This window comes from Halichoeres trimaculatus, unplaced genomic scaffold, assembly GCF_033239565.1.
Source record: "Halichoeres trimaculatus isolate MK-OKI-2021-1 unplaced genomic scaffold, fHalTri1.1 fHalTri1_scaffold_6, whole genome shotgun sequence".
Lineage (NCBI taxonomy): Eukaryota > Metazoa > Chordata > Actinopteri > Labriformes > Labridae > Halichoeres > Halichoeres trimaculatus.
The window spans coordinates 23,466,329-23,486,679 of record NW_027437184.1 but is presented as its reverse complement, the minus strand read 5'-3'; the positions used below and the strand labels follow the sequence as shown (position 1 = coordinate 23,486,679).

Below are 20,351 nucleotides of genomic sequence, written 5' to 3'. Positions count from 1 at the left end.
ATAAAAAGGAGCCATTTTTTGCTCTGCTTTTATCAAGCTAATGCATGAGGGATCACCCAGATTCACGATGTATAAGGGTAAAACATGCAGTACAAATCAAGGACATTTTGTAACGTGTTCTTAGAGATATCGGATATCACTGTAAATATTCAGCTGTTTAAGATACCCTGTGGCAGCTGATGGGATGTGATATTTCTAGCACAAAGATTAAAGGTGCTCCAGAGGTCTCCAGTAGTCCAGACAGGCAGAGGATGATTTCTGTTTATTACTTAAAAATGTGTCTTGCTCCACCTTGTGAAGGCAGCATTTTTGCTGTATCATTTCCATCTCAGGATTGTAATATTATGCGTAAAAATGAGCCAATTTTAGCCCAATCTGAATAGGGGTTATGAATTCCGATGTCATCGTAAATGTCCCCTCTTTTCACTCGCAGCCCCATAGCATCCTACTCCTACCACAATGCCCAAACAATCCCGCTCTTCCCGCCTCCAGTCTCCCAGAATCTAATCCTTCTGCTTGTCCCCTCCAGCCAAAGCGCCGTCCGTGTCTGCCTGACCAACTCCCCACTCCTGCTCAGCCTCCCCTTCCTTCCATCCTTCCGTCTTGCTGCATCCCCTGCAGCCCCCCAAGGCCTGGCAAAGGATTTATGCTCTGACTAAAAAGGAGAATCTATTTCCCATCTTTGCAGTCCTAGCTAGTTATCATACCCAGGAAACATGCTGACTCTCTGGAGTGGTGCCTTTAGGAGGAGTTTAAGCAAGAATCCATATTTAAACAACCAAATGCCCCGCAGAATTTGAAGTCTTGAACCAAGTCAGCTGCCAATCAGCATTTCTCTTGTCAAAAGTGGCACTGTCATAAAAAACAATCACAGAATGAATTAAATTTGTTCAGCAGAGGAGGACTTTTTTCCAGGAAAGTCACTATTTTTAAACTCTGTCCTGTATTTTTTCATAATCTCACCACAACCAATCAATGTAATTTACAAGCTTTGCGCATAATGATAAACAGTCTACTCTCATTTTGAAATTTCAGCCCTGCACCCAGCTTATAAGACACATTTGTACAGTAAGATATTTTGCAGTGTATTCACAGACAACCAAAGAGCATGTATAATGTAGAGAAAACAAATATTTTTATGCCCCAAAACTCCTCATTGTACTCTCGTTTTCATTTGTGCACCGAGCATACAAATCACAATAACAAATAAAAAGCCATTGTTGTGTTCTGTTTCCACGATCATTCAATTTTGTCTGAACATTCAGTTAAAGTCTCATTAAACGTTACAGATTACGGTGACAGGATTCTTTCTGGATACTGTGTGTGATTTATTGATGCTGTTATGTTATAGCACAGCTGGGAGAAAAAACATGATGCACCCCAAAACCCAAATGATCATTATTCAGATGAAAGACCAAAAGATGTCTCTGTGCTGTGAGAGAAGTACGGCTGAAAAGATGGGGGAGATAAACAGGTTTCTGGAAAACATTTTGAAGCCCACTGACGGCATTGAGAACACTGTGTTGATAGCACTTACCTGAGCTCTAAAAGCATGCCTCTGTATCTGGTGTGTATGTACTAAAAAGGCTGATGGTTAGAATGATTTCTAGCATGGATTTGTTTGCCAGAAAAGTGGTTGAATGGTGGAAAGCACAGGACCGTGGTATTGATCTGGGCTGACTCGTGCAGCAGAGGCAGCCCTGTTCTGCTGTATCAGTGCTTTCCTGACTTTTACGAGAGGCGCTCATGTGTGGGGGTGGGGGGCGCAGGAAGGGGGGTGGGAGTACGATTGCATGTGCACTGTAAGGAGTCATCTTTCTGTTGTGGACCGGTGGTAAGTAGCCATTAGTAAACTGATCTTTGGAAGAGGAAATTTAATGGTCTTCTAACTGTATTTACAAGCCATTCAATTTGATAAGGGGTGTGATCTTGAATGATTTATTACATGCAGCTCAGCTGCACTTCAGGCTATCAAATTCAGGATTTCATCAGTATTTTCAATCAATCATTTACTCCACTTTTTTATGAGATCTCATCAGGATATAACAGAAAAAGCAGACCTCATAAAGTATTCTAATACTGGTGAAACAGTGCCTGTAATTCCAAAGCTCTGCCTTATTCAGATCTTCTTGGGATTCCTCTTTAGTTAAACTGCAGAAATATTGTCAGCTTTCCGCCTGGTTAAACATCAAAAGCAGTGCAAAAAAGAAATAATAAAATATGGAGATAAGAAGTAGCTCACTGGGGCCACTGATTAGTGTACCAATCACATTGTCATCAGAATTAATTTGGCAGAGGCAGATTCTGAAAATGAAACTTTTTCTGACTTTTAAAAATACTTTTCATGCTCTGTCTTTGCAGCCTAACAACACACGTTTGTAAGGTTTGTCTACAAATCAGCAAACACCGTATCCAGGAAGAAGAATGTCTTAATACAGGCAGGCCAAAAATGGGCAGGCCAAAACAGGAGGGACAACTGTCTCTTGTCCAAATCCCTTGAGTTTGTGTTTTAGTGTGAAACTTGGGCCCTTTTTTAAAAAAAAAGATAAGAGAAAAAAGTGTTTGAGCTGTTTAAAAAGTGTTTACCTTTCTTTCACAATATTCCTTATTACAGTGATGTAGAAAAGTTTTGCTCTCCCTCATGGAAAAATGTTTTGGCCTATCACACTGAGTTCAAAGCTGTACAGGCTAAAACTTGCCCCCCCCCCCTTTACAACTATTCAGGTCAGTTGTCAAAAACCAGATGGGTAGAATAGACAGCAGAAAAGAAAAAGAAAGAATGAAAAGAAGTGTGAAAGAATTCATGAAGCAGCTCTTTAAAAGATGTGAAGTGAACAAAGAAGTCTTCTGGATAATCTACAGCAAACAGTCGCACACACGGTGCAGACACTGGTGACTGGATGGATTTCAACCAAGCTTTAACGTTCAAGTCTGTTAGCTCGTGTAAAACCACAGGCCCTCTCTGACAGAAGATGACAGCAGAGGAGGCGGTGTGGCCGAGGCTTGTTGCTCAGGAGATGAGCGACAGAGAGGGGGAAGGAGCAGGTGTGTGGATGAGCGTGGAGCGGGAAGGGCTGCAGCCACCAGCACCGATCACAGCAGGAGAGACGGTGACAGTGGGAGGCAGACGTAGCACCCAATTTAAGAGTCAGAGCAGCAGGGACTAATGACTTTGGAAGGTTTAAGTGATCCGGGGTACTTTCTGGGCAACACAACCAATATGTGTTTTACACATTCACTCTTAGCATGACGGAGTGGTTTTTCTACATTTTAACGAGGAATAATTCTTGCTGCTTTATCTGGGTGACGGTAGAGGATTTTGGGGTCAGTGTGTCCTGAGTATGTTAAAACCAGCTGGTCTGTGTTTCATTTCTAAGAAAAGTCCACCCCTTTCTGAGTGAATGCTCTGAAAATAATTGACAATCATGTTCATGGCAGTTACATTGTTATTCTTTCTAACCGTGCAGTGCACCACCTCCATCTGGAACGTGTGATAAGATTGACAACCATTAACATGAATTCGTCACTTTCTCCACACTGGATCTCCACCTACTGTATCATTATCCTCAATGATGGGTACCGAGTTGTCACCACATAAAGGAATGCGTTTCCAGGATTTTTCATCAGAAAAAGAAAATTATTAGGCCAGCGTCTAAACACAAGTCCTTTACATGTAGTACAGTCTCTTCATTTATTATGCTCTGCAAACAAATACATGCATATGAAAGATGGTATCATACAGCATATTTACACACATGCCCCACATTTAGAAGTTCTTACTCTAGTGAGAGATACTTTAACAGAGTGTTTATGTTTTGTCTCAGTTTATCACATTCCTCCTGCTAGTTTGCACGCTCTCATTATTGGAGTCCATAACCTCACCCTGTCCATATATTCCTACCTTATATAATGCTCAGAATAATAATAGTGCTAAAGCCTATTTAATATTTCAGAGAGTTTAATATTTAATACTATTTTCTGACTTTTGAAGAGTGAACTTAATAGGGCTAGAAGAAATTCAGAAAGTGGTCTGAAGTGGTAGTCTGCCCGGCAACTGTTGCCCCTACGATCTGTTGTTTGTCTCCCAGGAAGCATCAAACAACAGAAAAGTGAGGTTGAAGAATCCATTCCTTTTTTGTTTAAGATCTCTCCTCTCATGCTCTGTTTTTCAGCATCCCCACCGACGAGTGACCTTTTCCACCACCAACCCGGTGCAGGACCTGCAGGACGCCTCTCAGCACAGCTACTATGACAGCGGCTTGGAGGAATCGGAGACTCCCAGCAGTAAGTCATCGTCTGGCCCTCGCATCGGACCCCTGACCCTGCCTGAGGACCACTATGAGAGGACCACTCCAGATGGCAGCATTGGAGAGACCGAGCACCCTGAAAATGGTACGATGACAATCCTGTTCTCTTGCTCGTGTTCTCCATGAATATGTATCTGAATGTTAATTTTCTTAATAGGATCTGTTTGTGTGTATGTGTGTGTTTGTGGGAGACTTGTTTGTGCTCTGTGGCTGTTCTCCAGTGGAGATGTTGTGGCACCCGTTGACGTTGACTTGCTGGGTCTGTCGATGACTGTGTGAGACGTTATTGGTTTTTAAGCAGATCTGCCCCCTCCCTGTGTGTTGTGTGTGTGTGTTTCTGTTTTAATGTGTGTTGTGTGTGTGTGTATGTGGTATCCAGGCCAGAGCTAGTAGTGTCTCCATCCTCCTCATCAGCAGGTCCTCTGTCAGACATCCTTAATGACCCTCTCTCACAAGTGTGCTAATTAAAAAGCCCAACTAATGGGGCGTTTGCCCTCTAAATAAATCTGAACCATGACATGTGTGCAGAAAACACTGTGTTTACTCCAAGCATTTCCTCGCCGCTAGCTGGACCGCAGGTTGCACTGCAGCTTAGGCTTGCAGGAGCTGTAATTTCCAGGCACAGCAATCAATCCACGGTCTGAGCACTGATGGCTTCAGCATAGGTCCTTAAAAAAAAAACTCTAAATCTGTCTGCTGTTGCCATACTATGAACTTTATCGTAATAACAATTTTGCTGCCTTAAGCTCCTGTACATAATCCATTACCTGTCTTGTGAAACACTATGATAAGTGATTCTCATGCTGCATTTCTTGTTATTATGGTGTTTTTGCATCGCTGCGCCGTGTGGATTTAACACTTTTACCCAGTGATGCTTTGCTGCTCCCCTTGAGCGTCTCGCCCTTCTTATATTTGTGTAGCATTAGTTTGGTGTACAAATGTGTGGGTTCGTCTTAAAACCATGCCTTTCAAGGGCAGATAATAGGGCTTTTTTACCCTGCTGGTGCTGAGCTGAGCATGTATCAGCAGGGACCTGATAGATTTGTTGATCAGAATTGACAGTTACTTTGTCACAGTGTCACAGAAAAAGACATTGATGTAACTTTTGCCAATGGGACTGTACTCCACAGTGAAGATTTATAGCTTTTTTATGGAGGCAAAAAAAATATTTTTCAGTGCAACTTGGCAAGATCAAAGCAAAAACAAAGAAAAAAGGGCATCGTTAAGTTTTTATTTAGTGTGGTTTCATGCATTGTGATCTACTGTCTCTCCATATGAGGTCTGTATTGAAAGACATGACTTAACTTTTCACCTTAATTAATTCTAAATGTTGGTTGATAATTTGTGAAAACGCATCATAATTCATGGATTTAGCTTCATGGGAAGTGAGACGTCTGCCAGTATTGCACCTCTCTTTCTCCCTATAGAGGGCAGAGATTTCTAAGTATCCTGTTTAGTAGAAAGATTCAGCCACTCTCATATACAGGCAAGCTGTTCATAGCCCAGGAGCAAAGACTCGCCTGTTTTCCATTTGCTCTTTGCTCTTAGCATGTGTTATGTATGCATTTTTCTTCCTTTTTTTTCCATTCCTGTGATTCTTGATTGTGTTTTTCCCATCTGCAGCAAACAGGTTTTGTCAGGCAGGGCGCTCTTTGTTGTCAGCAGCAGGAGAGCAAGATTGTGAGTGGAGATGGAGCGGTTAAAGAATGAAAAGATGGCACAAGATGGGGGAGATGTTAGATTGTGACAGGGAGCGGGGACCGAGAGTGGAAGCAAAGCCCATAGGACGAGCACATAGGACAGGGAGATGCAAGAGATGAACCGCTAACCAAGGATAGACCTAATTAAAATGTGATTCCCTCCTTCAGGGAGATAACAAAGAGCCCACATAAAATGAAGGATCAGACGGAGAAATCAAACGAGACAGAGGAATTCCTCCCCAGCTCTACCTGAATAGTGACGTGAAGTCTTTTCTCCAGCGTTTGAGTGACAGAGTGACAGGTTGTACTGGTGTGCAGCTTTATTCGTTGCAGGAGAGATGACTGACAAGCAAAAAATTGGGAGGTGAGCATGATGTGTCACTCCATTTAAGTTGGATAAAAGGCAATATATGAACCCAGACTGTCAGCCTTTGCATCAGCAGGTCCCTGAAATATCGACATGGATGTGTGTTCTTGTACAAGTTTAACCCCCATGGTACAAAAATGTAAAAAAGACACATTTTGTGCCAGTGTCAGCAGACTAGAGAGGGGACACATGTAGAACATCCATTTAAGATTCAAATGAGGATTCAGAGCTTTTCAAAATCCTAAGGAAGACTTCTGCTTTGGCTGTGTGAAACTGAGTTCTGCTAATATTTTCAAGTACTGCTCAGTTCATACAGGTCAGCAAACAACACAGGTCTAATATCTCAACAGGGGCGTGTCCAGGGACATAGCATTGGGGTGCCCCTCCCCTCCTGCAAAGTTAATTTATTTAATAAATAAGTCAAGAACGAATGAATAAATAAATGAAACATCTGTCATTTTTGTTGGCCATCCTAAAGGCCCCTCTACGAAAAATATGATTGGATATCTGCATGGCTAACAATGGGACGTAGTTCAAAGTATTATCAGACTTGTTAGAACTCAATATGTAGCGATAACAATGAATCTTGACTGTTACTTTGTTGTTGTTGTTGCTGTTGTTGTTATGTTAGGTCCTTCTTATATTTTAGGTCCCTGTTCCACATCGGGCTCTAACCATAGACTGTAAAAAAAATGGACGTCATCTTGCTCAGCTTGAAGTGAGGTCACCACAAAAACTGCTCCCCCTGGTGACTGGTTGCAGTATAGGTCAAAAAATTCGGCTCTCCAGTCATTCTAGATGGGCTGTAGTCAAACTTTAAAAGATTAATACACCTTGTTGAAATGTTTTTCGGATCCGATTGTTGTTGTGATTTGAAGATACCATTTGGCTGCCTTGCATTCAAGTCCTCTGTTTTTCTGAACAGTTTCATTTTCATTAGTTATACGAGGTTAAAACCGAAGTTTTACGTTATGTTATGTTTAACGATGATTGACAGCTGCCATTCTTGTGTAGTTTTTGGGGAGAATGTAAAATATGTCGGGTGGGAGAGCCAAGAAGTGATTAGACTATCGAAAGAAATCAGATTCACTGCGATCAGATTCTCCCAGAATCCCTCACAGTCTCTTCTGCACAGACTCTGGCTGCACTACTGCTACCAATGGCTGCACCTGTGACGGGGGTATTTTGGCTTCAAAACCATACAATGGTAAATGGTGGAACCACGCTGCAATAGCGTGCAGGCCTCTACTGGGTGGGGGGTTAAGACATTATCTCATCACTCTTAATATTTCTGCAAGGAAAACAAATCTATAAGACGTAATGAGGTTGGAGCTCAAAGCTCAAATTTTCAACCTGAATAACCTGAGTTGTCTGACTAAGCTGTATCATAACCTTGTTTTAGTATTCTTAGAAAATGTGGCCAGTAGAGGCAGAAATACTGAATAAAATGCATCAAGACGGGCCTGTAAGCGCTCCTGCTTTTTAGCATCACTAAACTTTTTATAGTGAATGACAGAGGAAAAACTGTGTGCAGTCTGTAACACTCTATCTTGTTCACTTAAGTCTACTTCATATTTCCTGATGGTTTATGCCTCTAAAAAAGAGATTCAGACTACATTAATAAAATTCCTGATAAATGTCATAAATGCTGCCAGATCTGCAGCAATTAATTTCTGGATTTTTTCCCTCGTATGCCTGAGCAGCTGCTTCCCCCTCCCTCCACAACCACACACACACTTTTTTCTAATTCTTGTCTTCGGGCTGTGTTAGAGTGCACTCCATTTCAGTTTCCCCATGTGAATTTTTCCACTCTTATGTACACGCGTGTGGTGTGCACGTCTCTCAACTGTTGGTTAATCTCATTAGAAATGTTTTTCCTTTGGATGCATGGGAACACATACATGTGTGTGTGCGTGTGTGTATGAGAAGAGAGCACCTGCAGGCATGCATGCATTTGTTTGGACTGAAGGGTGTTGCATCACACCCCAATTCTCTAAATCATTTTGATTACAGTGCTATTTTATTTTGAACGACTCTCATCATAATCACTGAGCTCTTTAATTCTTTTTAAATTGATTGCTTCAGACAGCATGGAAACTGCTTATCTTGTATGTCTGGTGGCTGTCAGGATGCATGATTTGTCCTGCTCAGTGAAATCAGTCCATCCACTGTTACTCAGACTCTGCAGATCTGGTTTTGTGGTCAAATCTAAGTGAGTCACGGCATTCATTACTCACTGGCTTGCAGGAAGGGTGCATTTATTTTAGAGAGCAACATTTCAAGTCCTCGTGTATGTAATCAGACTCCAGTTTGCTTTCACTAATTTTATCCATGAGTCTGATGATTATTTGTGTTTCTTATTTCTTAATAACCTTTTAATTTTTTTAATCTTTTTTTTTTTTTTTTTTTTTTTTAACAATGTTTGTCACATTCCCACATAGCCCAGACTAATGTCTTTAACATGCTTTTTTTGTAAAACAAGCATAATAACTTGACAGATCTTAATGTGCTGTCACATTGGGATGTTTAGAGAAGTTGTTCCAAAGCTTGGCATTTCCCTCCTTGGTCTTTGGTCAACTTATTCCCTTCCAAAAAAAAAAAAAACTTACAGAGGTTTATTATTTATACTCCAGTAGGAGCTGAGGTGGTTAGCATGAAAATATCAACAGGCTAACAACACTCAGTGTGTGCTGTTAGAGAAATGAGCCATTAAACAAGTGTATAAGGGGTTTCTTGTACTTCTGGAGCCAGCCTCAAGTGGACACTTGTGGAACTGCAGTTTTTTTTTGTTTTTTTTGCCTTTGTGCATCAGTTTCACTTCTTGAAGCACAAGTTGACGGTTTGGAAAGCACAAATAACTGAAATAAGAGAATCTGAAACCAGCAAATGTTACCATTAAAACAACATAGATTGATCTACTGTTATATAAACTGTTATATTTTCATTTATGTATTTTACCCATAGATGTATTTTAAAGTTGGTGTTGTGAAGTATTTTAGAAGATATATTTCTCTTTTAGTGTAATTATATTTCATAAAATAAGAGGGCTTCTGTCCATCAAGCTTTTTCTTTTAGGTTCTTCACATACCTGTCCTGCAGAAAATAATTGATTTGGTAAAGATCTGAAGACTAGCTTTCCAATTAATGTTCCATCAACAGTTCAGTTTTGGTCATGTTAAAAGATGCTCAACCCAGAGCCAAGAGTGACATCTTTACCTCATCACCTGTGTCAATTCAACAGATCAGGAATGGTCATGAGTTCAAAAATAAAATTGGGGGAACACTATTTCAAAGACTGTGGGAGGAGTATCCAGTATTTAATCAAACTAAGGGTGTATTCTACAGACTTAAACCACATTGTGTCCTGAATTAACTTGGTCTGATTTTTTTTCACAAGTGCTGAATTTAGTCCATTAATTTTGCCCATAAGCACAAAAAACCCTGATGATTTGGTTTATATTTAGTCCAAGCACATTTCTTTTCACTATTTGTTGTGCAAGAACCCAGAGAATCAGTCACCCCCAAACATGTGATGGCCCTCCTCATTTTTCATGAGACAAAAGTTTGACTGTCAATCCCATCACGTCCAGTCCAACCCAGACAGTAATCACTCTTCTGCGGATCACTGGTCAGGCATCTTGGCTGTAACACGAGGGCTACCACTGATAGGACACAGGTGGATTACAGACAGGTACCAGCACGCATGCACGCACACACAAACTCAACTGACCACAGATGGAGGAATTTTGCAGTGGCCGGTTGCCCAGCGTGAGGTCTCCCTGTGTCTTCCTCTTTGCGGACACGCTGCCATATGGGCTATTGAGACGGGTGAGATAAAATGGAATAAAATGACATTTGCATGATAATGAGGTTCTTTAGTGATGCTGTCTGATTTCCCTGCCTTAGATCTCCTCTATGATGCGTGTAGTGCTGTATATTTGTTCATTTTGAACTCCTGTCAAGGATTTTCCTCTGCTTTTACTGCTTGCCATATCAGTATGATACAGGGCAGCACTGCTTTAGCCTGGTTTGTGTGTACAAAGCATAAGCAATATATCAAACAAAGAAAGATGTGGAAGCAGAAGCTGTGCAGAATGTTGGCCTAATGCGACTTGTTTTTTTCCCCTTAGTGCCAGCATTTGAGAGCCTGCCAGGGTGCCAATATACTGTGCTGAAACAGGGGTGTGAGTTTCCTTAGACAGATGTCAATGTGCCTGTGAGGGTGCATCATTCACTACCAAGTCAGTCAAATAAAAACAACCAGAAAAAGTTGCTTGTAGATAATTAACTGGAGTATTTGATCTTTGTCATAGGTTTTATGCCCATCAGCCAGAAGAGACCGCCCGTGCAGTCCGTGACACTCCTTAAGAAAGCTCCTCCATGAAATCCACTTTTAGGAGGCTTTTACATTTTCAGCTTCTGTTTACAGGGCTAGAGAGGCAGTAAATTTACTGAATGTGTCTATTTACCATTAATACCCTCAAGGTAAAAATAATCTGTATTTTATCAATTTGTCTATTTATCTCAGTGAAAAAAACAACCTTACGTTGCCATATGGTCACATACATCTCCAAGGCTTTCTGCTGGATGGCAGCCCTGGTAATGGGAAAACCTTTGTTCCATTTTCTTACACAGCAAAAACTGAAATCAGAGCAAGTATTAAGTTTTCAATTTTAGTATTTGTCCTATTTGGCATAGTTTGAGCCATATTCACCTAGGGATGGGTACTGGATTAGGTACTTTTACCTGTAGTACCTGTAGTACCAAGTACTGATTCACGTAAACAACGGTACCATGTTTCTGTACTTAAACACATCCTTGTGACTGTGAGGGAGCGGGAGAGTATGCAATTTTACATGCTAGACATGAACACAGTGTTACAAGTTTATATGTTGAGAATAATATGTTAAACTGAAAAACTTTAAGATTTTATAATTAAATAAATGAATATTTGTTACCACATAAACACACACAAAAGTCCCTAAAAATGGTACCGTTGAGTACCAGTACCAATTGCCAAGTACCAGGCATCAGTACTGTATCATTTCAAATATGAAAGGTATGCATTTTTACATCCACCTGACAAGTCCAGGAAAGTATAATATATATCAAAAGACAAAATGACGCCTGAATTGCTTGTAAAGAGATAACATAAACAGATTTTTTTTTACCCTTTCAGGCATTTTTTTTTTGCCATTTACTATCTTAAAATAAGAATTTTATTTTGAACTTGTCGGATTAATGTGGCTCTTATTGGGTCCAATAAGACCATTTATCAAAATAAGAAGATATTTTCTTCACTTTATCTCTCCTTTCATTTTCTTGAAAGGACCTCAGGCGTTTTTTCTATGAGCATTTTTAAGACTGCCTTTTTTGCTTGCCATTTTCAGATTTGCCACTTAATGATACCACATCAGTGGACCGCTTCAAGTAGTGTAATGTCTCTGGTGTTTAATAACTATTATCTAAAAATCAGCTTTATAACTCCTCTCTCTTTAATTATTGATAACTTGACCAAGTTTTGGGTCACTTGACATGTCAGCTGGTTTCAATCATGAGCAGTGTGCAACCTGCACCAGTGATTCAAAAGTCTTGACCTCAGATTCAAGACAATCTTCTGATCTTCTTTAATGAAACAAATAACACCCTCTCTCATATTTAGGTCAATATAGTACCTGATATTTTTTTTTTGATGTTGAAGTGAATGTGTATCACAGGAGGGAAATGTTGCATACACTCTTGAATGTAATGTAGGCTTGTCACCTCATATTATACTACAATTATAAGTGGAAAGTACAGTAACTACCACTTTGACCGTGTCAACAAAAACTGAAAATACAGAGGCTTTGTGAAAGGCCAGTTTATGGTTTACAATGGATTGCACAGGTGGTCATATTGTTATAGTTTATCACATGTGACTTTTTATCTTTGTGCGCTTATCATTTCAGAATCCACTGTCAGGTTAGGGATGTCGCTTTGGAACATGTAAACATGGACTACGCTTCTGTCAGGTGTTAAAATGTGGACTGTAACAAGTGGGAAATTGGATGGGTAGGATTTATAAGGAGGTCCCTTTTTTTGTATTTGGTTTCAAACCATCTATATTAAATTATCTTTTGCCTAGAAACTATGTTGTGGGTTGTATTCCATGTTCCCTAAATGTGAGGATTGATTTGACAAGTATTCATACTCGCTTTAATGGTTTTTATGAATTTTGATCAGGGAATACGTAAAGCAGTTTTTGTTCTGTGCATCTGCCTTGGCAGTCAAATTTTGACCATGTTGGTGAGTTTCCCTTTTCTAATAAATGAAGTTATTCAGAGGAATTGATAATAATTACGGGCACAGTAATTCAGGGCTCTACACAAAGTTCCAGGACTTTGTTGTGACACTTGTTTCTCTGGACCTCCCACATCTGCTTGTTCACACCCTTGAAAACAGGGCTTGAAATCTGAACCCTTTCCACGCCTTATCAAATAGCCTTCTTGTAAGTACTGTTGAGTGCAGTGGGAGCATGCCAGTCTGTACCAGCTCAGCGCCCTGTGCTCACCACTGCTGGAACTGCCACCACCCGAGAAGGGACAGGTCACGGGGCTGGCAGTTTTGTGGAAGCTTCTGTAGAAAAATTGTCCTTACAAGTGTTCCCCTGGGGCAACTTGTCATGAGTAATACGCTTATAATCCTGAGCTCATTCTTGCAGATGCATTATGCTGTGCACACATCAGCTGTGGCTGTTTGTTACCCCCAATTGTTTGTAATTTCGCTGCGGTGCAAATAGGTCACTGGAAGAGAGAGTAACTAACTGGAGCAGAATTAAACTCTCTAACCTGGATTATGCTTTGACACCAATGACAATGGTTAACTGCCGCCCTTTTTTAAGAATGACTTTCTGGGACAGTGCGGCTGAGCCCAAAATGAAAGTGATGATCTGTCAAGACGTCACAGTTTTGAATGCGTCTAGATTTCCCTTCGCCCAATTTGAGTCTAAAAATGTGCTCTTGCTTATGTGATCTCTAACAATGAGATCTACACACACACATTACAGCGTTTGTCAGACGACTGCAGACAGGCTAGACCTTTGAACAGGGCTAGAGAAAGGACATGGTATCACAGTCCAGGCCATTAACCGCTGTAAAGAATAGAATTGGCTTATTTTCTTTTCCAGTGAACTGACATATTATGGTGTAGCAGAGATTGCGGCCTCATGTGAAATCTAGACAGTGCGAGAATAGAAGTCCCATTATCCCAATAAATCTCCCCCCTTGCATTCAATTTCACTCCACCTTCTGCTGCACACAAAAGTGATTTCTCTGTAGTTTCATCATTGTGTCCGGCTGACTGGCAGACTCTGGAAACATCAATGATAATAGCATGTTTTTGTCAGACCTTGAACTTGTTTGCGCTGCAGTTCTTACAGCTTGAATTAATGCTTTTCATGTCGTAGGATTCGCCTTTTGCCTCAACTTTAAATCATTTTCACCATTTTTTCCACATCTTAGTATGTGGTAGGTGGTTGGTATGTTCAGAAACACGTAAAAGATAAAAGCTGAAAGAAAGGCAAAACATGTGGTTTAAATAATTTAAAAAAAAGAAGAAGAAAGCTCAAATCCAAAGTGATTTAGCAGAAAATTTGTGGAACATTTTTCTGGGACTGAGTCCCAATGCTCTCCTCATTTTAATTGGGATCTACACAAGCTACTCAGCTCTTATCCACACGTATATAACATGGATAAAAACCCAGATGAGTGTTTTGAATTATGTGTGGAAAGAAAAGTACACGCATATGAGCACACATTAAGATCCATAAATAGTGCTTTTAACACCACACTGCTGCTGAAAAATGTCCGGTTTTAGCACTAAGCTTGTAAAATGAATGAGTGAGCCCATGTGCCTAAGCCAGAATCCCTAAGCTCTAGATGTGCTCGTGTATTACTCTAACAGAAGTGGATGGCTCTCTCTACTTAGGCAAAAAAAAAAAAAAAAATTGGATAGCATGCTGCCTGCTCTTACCCACGCCAGTTAGTCTGGGCAACAGCATGCTGAAGCAGCAGGTTTGGAGGTGGTGATGTGTGTGTGAGTGCGGTCTTGAAAGAACAAGATTACAAAGACACATGGAGGAAGATTGCTTAATTAGCCTGGTGTAGCTTGTGGCTATAAGAGATGTCCCTGAGTGTCCACTGGCAGGTCCCTGGGACTCTTGAGCAGAAACTTTAAGGATTATTACGGAGGCAGAAATAGACTGTACAGTTGTAGAACTTAAACTCTCCCAGTCGTCTCACCTCTGAAGGGATTCACAGAGCAGGTAGAGCAGCGTACGTCAGAAAGGTGGGATGCCGCCTGGCTAGGGGCCATATCCACTTCAACCTTAGTTGGTCTAGCAGCTCAAGCCGGCATCAGAGAAAGGGCCCCGGGGGTCATCTCTCCATCACAGTGTGATGGGGGGGACAGAAAGCTGCTCTGCACCTCCCTCTAACTAGTGTTCTGCCCTTCAATGATGGATGGCACTTGAGGGAGTCGAATTGTACTGTATAGGTCTGACATGCATTTCCTTATTTTCCCCGAGTAACACAGGAACGAAGCTGCTCTCGCTTTAAGGCTTTCTCGCAGTCAGTTGAGGATATTTCACAATTCTCTGCAGTTCAAGGACCTTACAGGCTCAATGAGGACTACATCCAGTGAAACACAAAATGTTCTCTGAGCCCTGACACGGAAAAGCTGCAGTACGCCTTTTTCTTTTTTTTTTTTTTTTTCTGACAAATGGAAATATCCTCCCAGTGACAGGATCAATTCTTAATTTGCAGTTTCGTGTTAACATGGTATATTATGCAGTCAATATCCTGCATGCCTTAAGCTAAAGAGAAATGACTTGAATTAGTCTTGCTTAACCTCATGGCCAACTTTGTCACAGTGTTATGCATTTAAGGTGACATAACTAAATTTTACTGGCCTGTCTACAAAAAAATCATTAAAATGGAGATTGACAGGGTTTTTAATCAATGCCAAATCTCAGTGACAACTCCCTCCGTGTTAGAAATTCCTAGCTTTCAAGACTGTTTTTAGAGTCTTACTTTTTGGCTGATTCTACCCCAAAGGAGTCCTTGTTCTCCAGCCAACGAGTGGAGTAATTCTGAGAGAATTTTGCATGATGAGGTAGCTTATTTCCACTGTGCATTTCTGCTGGAGCTCTGCTCTAATAGAGGAGTGTACTAGTCTTCATAGTATTTTTCTTTTCCTTTTTTTTTTTTTTTGCTAGTTTCAAAACAATGATAAAAAAGTAGACTTTCAAGTAATCCCCCTGTCACCACCAGAGGACCATTCCACTTAAAGCAATTATATGTTTGTTAGTTTGTTTTTTCATTTTTCCTGTGGGTAATTCCCTCTCAGATGGCTATGTTCTAAGCCCTCGACACTTGTCACTCATTTTGATGACCTGTCTGCTATGAAGCAGTATCTAGCCTGGAGATGAGGTACCCATCAAACACAGAGCCCTCACAGGCACTGAAAAAACAGATGGCAAGTGCAGCCACTTTAATAAAATAAAGCGACAGCAATGTTTACTCTTGTTGTGCATAGGCTGCTTTTTTCCATCTCTTGCAGCTTTACTGCCTCATTGTTGTAATTGCTATCTCTCCCTGACACTTGATAGCACCAAGCAATATTCACATGATACACAAGCAAAGTGAATATGCCCCAAACTGTTTTTAGATATCACTAAAATGTCTCAAAGCTCCAGCCAAAACAAGAAGATATAGCCAAGCACACTCAGGGTCACAGACAGGCCCAGACTGCTGCACTGTGTACGTGACCTAATTTTCCCATCAGTTCATTAAATTTTCATTTTATTATCTTGAAATGTACTGGATGTCCTGTCCATTTATCTTATTTTAATGTGATAAAACATTTATATTGCTGCTTTAATGCCCCTTTAATACACAAGACAGCACTAAAGTGCAGGTTCAGTCTTCATTCAATTAACCAAAACACTCTCAGATATCCCTGAGTGTTCCCGCCTTCCCTCCACATTTACCCCCATAACTTAGCAAATATTGGGCTGATGTGTTTTCTGTTTGATGATTTTAAAAACATCAAAAGACATGACTCTTCTTCTACAACCCAAAACCTATGAAATTCAATCAAAGACAACCAGCAGAATACGATAGCTCAGGAAGTAACAACAGGGGAGACTGGACGCATGCTGGCCTTAAAAAGCCGATGTGATAACCCCCTGCTGCCTTCTGTGCTTTGCATTTCCTTGAGGTCCATATTTAATGAGATAAATTACCAGTTTCCTTTAATGATTTTATATTTAATCAGGCTTTTGATTCTATGTGATATAAGATATATCAGGAAAGCTCTCATCTGATGCAGGGCAGAGACGTGTACAGCCGCGTTGGGAGACTGAAGCTGCTCTTTTTGCTGTTGCCTCTCTGCTACACAAAAGGCAATTTTCATATTTCATCACGTCACAAATTTGAATTGTCCTGCTCCTAGCTGTATTGTTGAGAGAATTGTGGGAACAGAGCTTTCCATCTGACTGCGTTAGTGTGCTGACTTTTCCACTGAATTTGTCAGTCATGCAGCAACTCCATCTACAATAAATGGTCAAATAAAGCTTTGGCTCTCCAGAGCCGTTATTTAGCAGCTGGATGGGCCACTTACATGAATCTGAAGATCGGATTCTGTGAGATTATGTTGATGTTTGGCCATACTTGGCATTGAAATGATGCGCCTCTTGTGACTGAATTATTTAAATCTGCTCGTATTAGTGTTGATCACAGTTATCTTTGGGCTGGAATGCAACCAGAATCCTCAGGTTCCTCTGGTTGGAACCTGAACCTGACAGTTTGTGTGTGTCCACTGCTGGGACTGAGGAATAGGGACAAATGCTGCAGTTCCTACAGTGGCCTTTTAAGGCTCACTCAAAAAATGATCAATTCTCATCAGGTTCCTTACGTAAATGCCCACTTACAGCAGATTTAGACAAGTTCACAACCACCTTTATAACCCATTTCTATGTTCAGAGGCGCACTAGCCTAACCTCTTTTAGTGACATGGGAGTATGGACTGCTTGCTTCATGTTAGGTGTTGATTCATCTAAATCAGTCATTGAACTCAACCTCTGTTCTATGCCTATTGTTGGTGCTTTTGTTCCTTCATTCTGACCCACATTTTAAACCAAGACTCTTGCCTGCTGAGCCTAAAAAGATGCAGTGTAGATTTTTTGGCATTGTTTATGTAGCATTATGGTATGCTTAGGGACAGGTACCGAATGAGGTACTTTTGTAGGTACCAACCCAATTGGTTGGACTTTTTAAAAAATATATATTTTTTATATTTCTTTTAAATATGATGTTCTTTTTTTGAATGTGAGTGACACTGTGTTGTTGGTTAAGTTGGATGTTGCAAAATACATTTCGGAGTAATTGGACAATAAAGTATTATCTTGTCTTATCCTAATTCTCTGTCTGCAGTACCGAGTACCAATTCAAGCAAAATCAAACGGTATCTAAATGCATCCCTGTGACTGTGAGGGAGTGGAAGAGTAGGCAATTTTCCATGCTGGACATAAACACAGGGATGCAAGTTTATATATTGAGAAATAATTATGTTCAATTGAAAAACTTTAAGATTTTAATTGTAATCAAATTAATATTCATCACCATATAAAGACACACAAAAGTACCAAAAACTGACTACGTTATGTACTGATGCTGATTGATAGTTACTGGGGGGCGGTATTATTTTTTTTCAAATGTGAAAGGTACCCATCCCTGGGTATGCTCGCTCAAGTCAGCAAATATTGGTGTCTACACTCGATGCACCTTATTTTAAATTGTTTTTTTCTTCATTTTTGGGGGGGAAATAAATAAACTGGCCAGCAAGCTCACAAATTCACTACAGGAGAAGTCTGTAAAACTTGCTGACTTGATTTAAGATAATTCTTTACTTCAGTCTCATGCTTTTTTTATAGATATGATTATTGCAGCCTTGAAAACACAAACAACATAATGATGGTCGAAATGCTAACCTCAGGCTTTAAAATAGCAGCCAGTAAATGCCATCACAGTGGTTACAGACATTATCTAAACAGACTAATGTTTGATGATGCCCTATACAATTGTTAATTACCAGGCTGAAAAAACATGAAAAGATGTTAAGATGTTTTACTCCAGTGTAAATAAACTCAACGCTGTGCTTTTAAAGTTCTGTTCTCCCATCAGACTGTGCATGCACAGGCTAATTAGGAGCTAATGTTAGCACTCTCAAGTTAGCCATGCCTCACACTCCAGACTAAGGAGATCAAAGGCAGAATTAGCAGAGAGATAACATCTTGATCGAAAGGGGAGGAAAAACGACAAATGGATCATGGAAGACATCCGTTCTACATGTCAATAGGATCAATGAGTGAAAGATAGCGAGCATGAAAGTGGTGCATGGGAATTAACTCAGGGGGTGGGAGGGGGATCCTTAGAGGGGAATAATTTCTGCTTTGATAATCAGAGCTCTGGGTCACATAGGGGGAAGACTTTGAATGTGATTTATTGATTGAGAAAAAATACAACAGCAGATGCGTTTTATGCACTTTATGTATAAAGAGAGTGGTTAATAAAGAGAAACAGTAACTTTGAGTCATCATGAGAAAGATTCCACCACTCTCTTTGTCCTCATGCTAAAAGGTCCAGCTTTTTCTGCACTAAAATGAAGAAACTAAATTCTGTAATGGGTTGAGTGGAGGCTTTAAGGAACATGCTTGTGTGTGGGAGACTAACAAAGATAAAAGCACAACAGTAACTTATTACGACCTGGGCAGAAAACCCATTACTGTAAGTGTTTCTGGGAAAATTAAGTTCAAGGAAACAAAAAGAAAGGCTTACATGTGGCATTAACAATAAGCCCTAATTGTTTCACTTTCTTCAAAATAAAACATCTTCTACCTGCTTGTATGAGGCCATGGAGCGCTGCCACCCTGGTAGGAAGGGCCAAAGAGTGCAAGTGTGAAAGCCCGAAGCAGGATGAAAGCTTCAAAGGCAGAGACCAAGAAAGAGACATTCAGACAAGAAGAAGAAAGAACATCGGGGTGTGAGACAGGAATAGACAAGTGACTCTCCAAGTAAATGTCACACAGTAATCAGAGCAGGGTTGGCTGATAAAAACAGTCTGTCTAATTATCATGACAATATTTCCCAAGAAATCAGCCGTGAACTTTATGGCACAAAGAGGTATTTTTGGTGATTGGTTTTGCTGGAACTTTGCTTCCAACCTCGGTGCTGTCACCATCTATTAATGTGTGCCAGAATCTGACTTCAGCTTGACGCCGACATGTGCGTGCACTTGGAATGAGGCAAAGCAGAGCTAAGCAAAGCACAGTCAGTCAAGTTATTCAGCCAGAAGAACAGCCTGTACATTTTCTAATTTTCTAGTTTGTTTTAAACTAATGAATACCCTGTCTTCTTGTCCCCTGACCTGTGCAGAATTTGTAATGGAGTTACGCGCAGTGGCAAAAAAAGTCTGAAAAAATCATCAGCCTATTGAGCGTCCAGTCACAACCCCGGACCATGGGGGATTTAGTCTACATTTCTTTGAGCTTCTCTAATTAAATTACACAGAAAAACTGAATGGGAAATGCAAGGTTTCCTATTTCAGAAGTAAGAGGAGCGGAGAAGAGAAGAAAAAGCAGAGTGAGCCAAAATGTAATTATGCAAGCAGGTTATCACATGGATAGCATAAATATATGATAGGATTATAAAACGCTTAACAAAATCAGCTTCCTGGTATAAGGTCTTTTATGCCTGAGCAGTAATTTGATTACTCCACATTTTTACAGTGTAACTTTTCAAATTAGTAACACATACTCATGTCCAAAGCTAAATGATTAACATTGATTGTGCACATTTCTTTAACCCTTTGAAAGATGTATGTCACATGCAGGGGATTGAGGGGGATTGAGTTTCTCAAAGTCCCATCTAAGAAAATACA

General features: G+C 40.4%; 1 protein-coding gene across 1 annotated transcript in view; it reads left to right on the top strand.

Annotated features, from left to right (window-relative positions):
* Positions 1-20,351, top strand: part of pcdh1a (protocadherin 1a) — a 115,592-nt gene that overhangs the window by 79,820 nt on the left and 15,421 nt on the right. Inside the window, exon 4 of the mRNA XM_074672610.1 lies at positions 4,173-4,392. Coding sequence (XP_074528711.1) covers positions 4,173-4,392 — 220 coding nt within the window. The remainder of the gene's footprint in view (positions 1-4,172; positions 4,393-20,351) is intronic.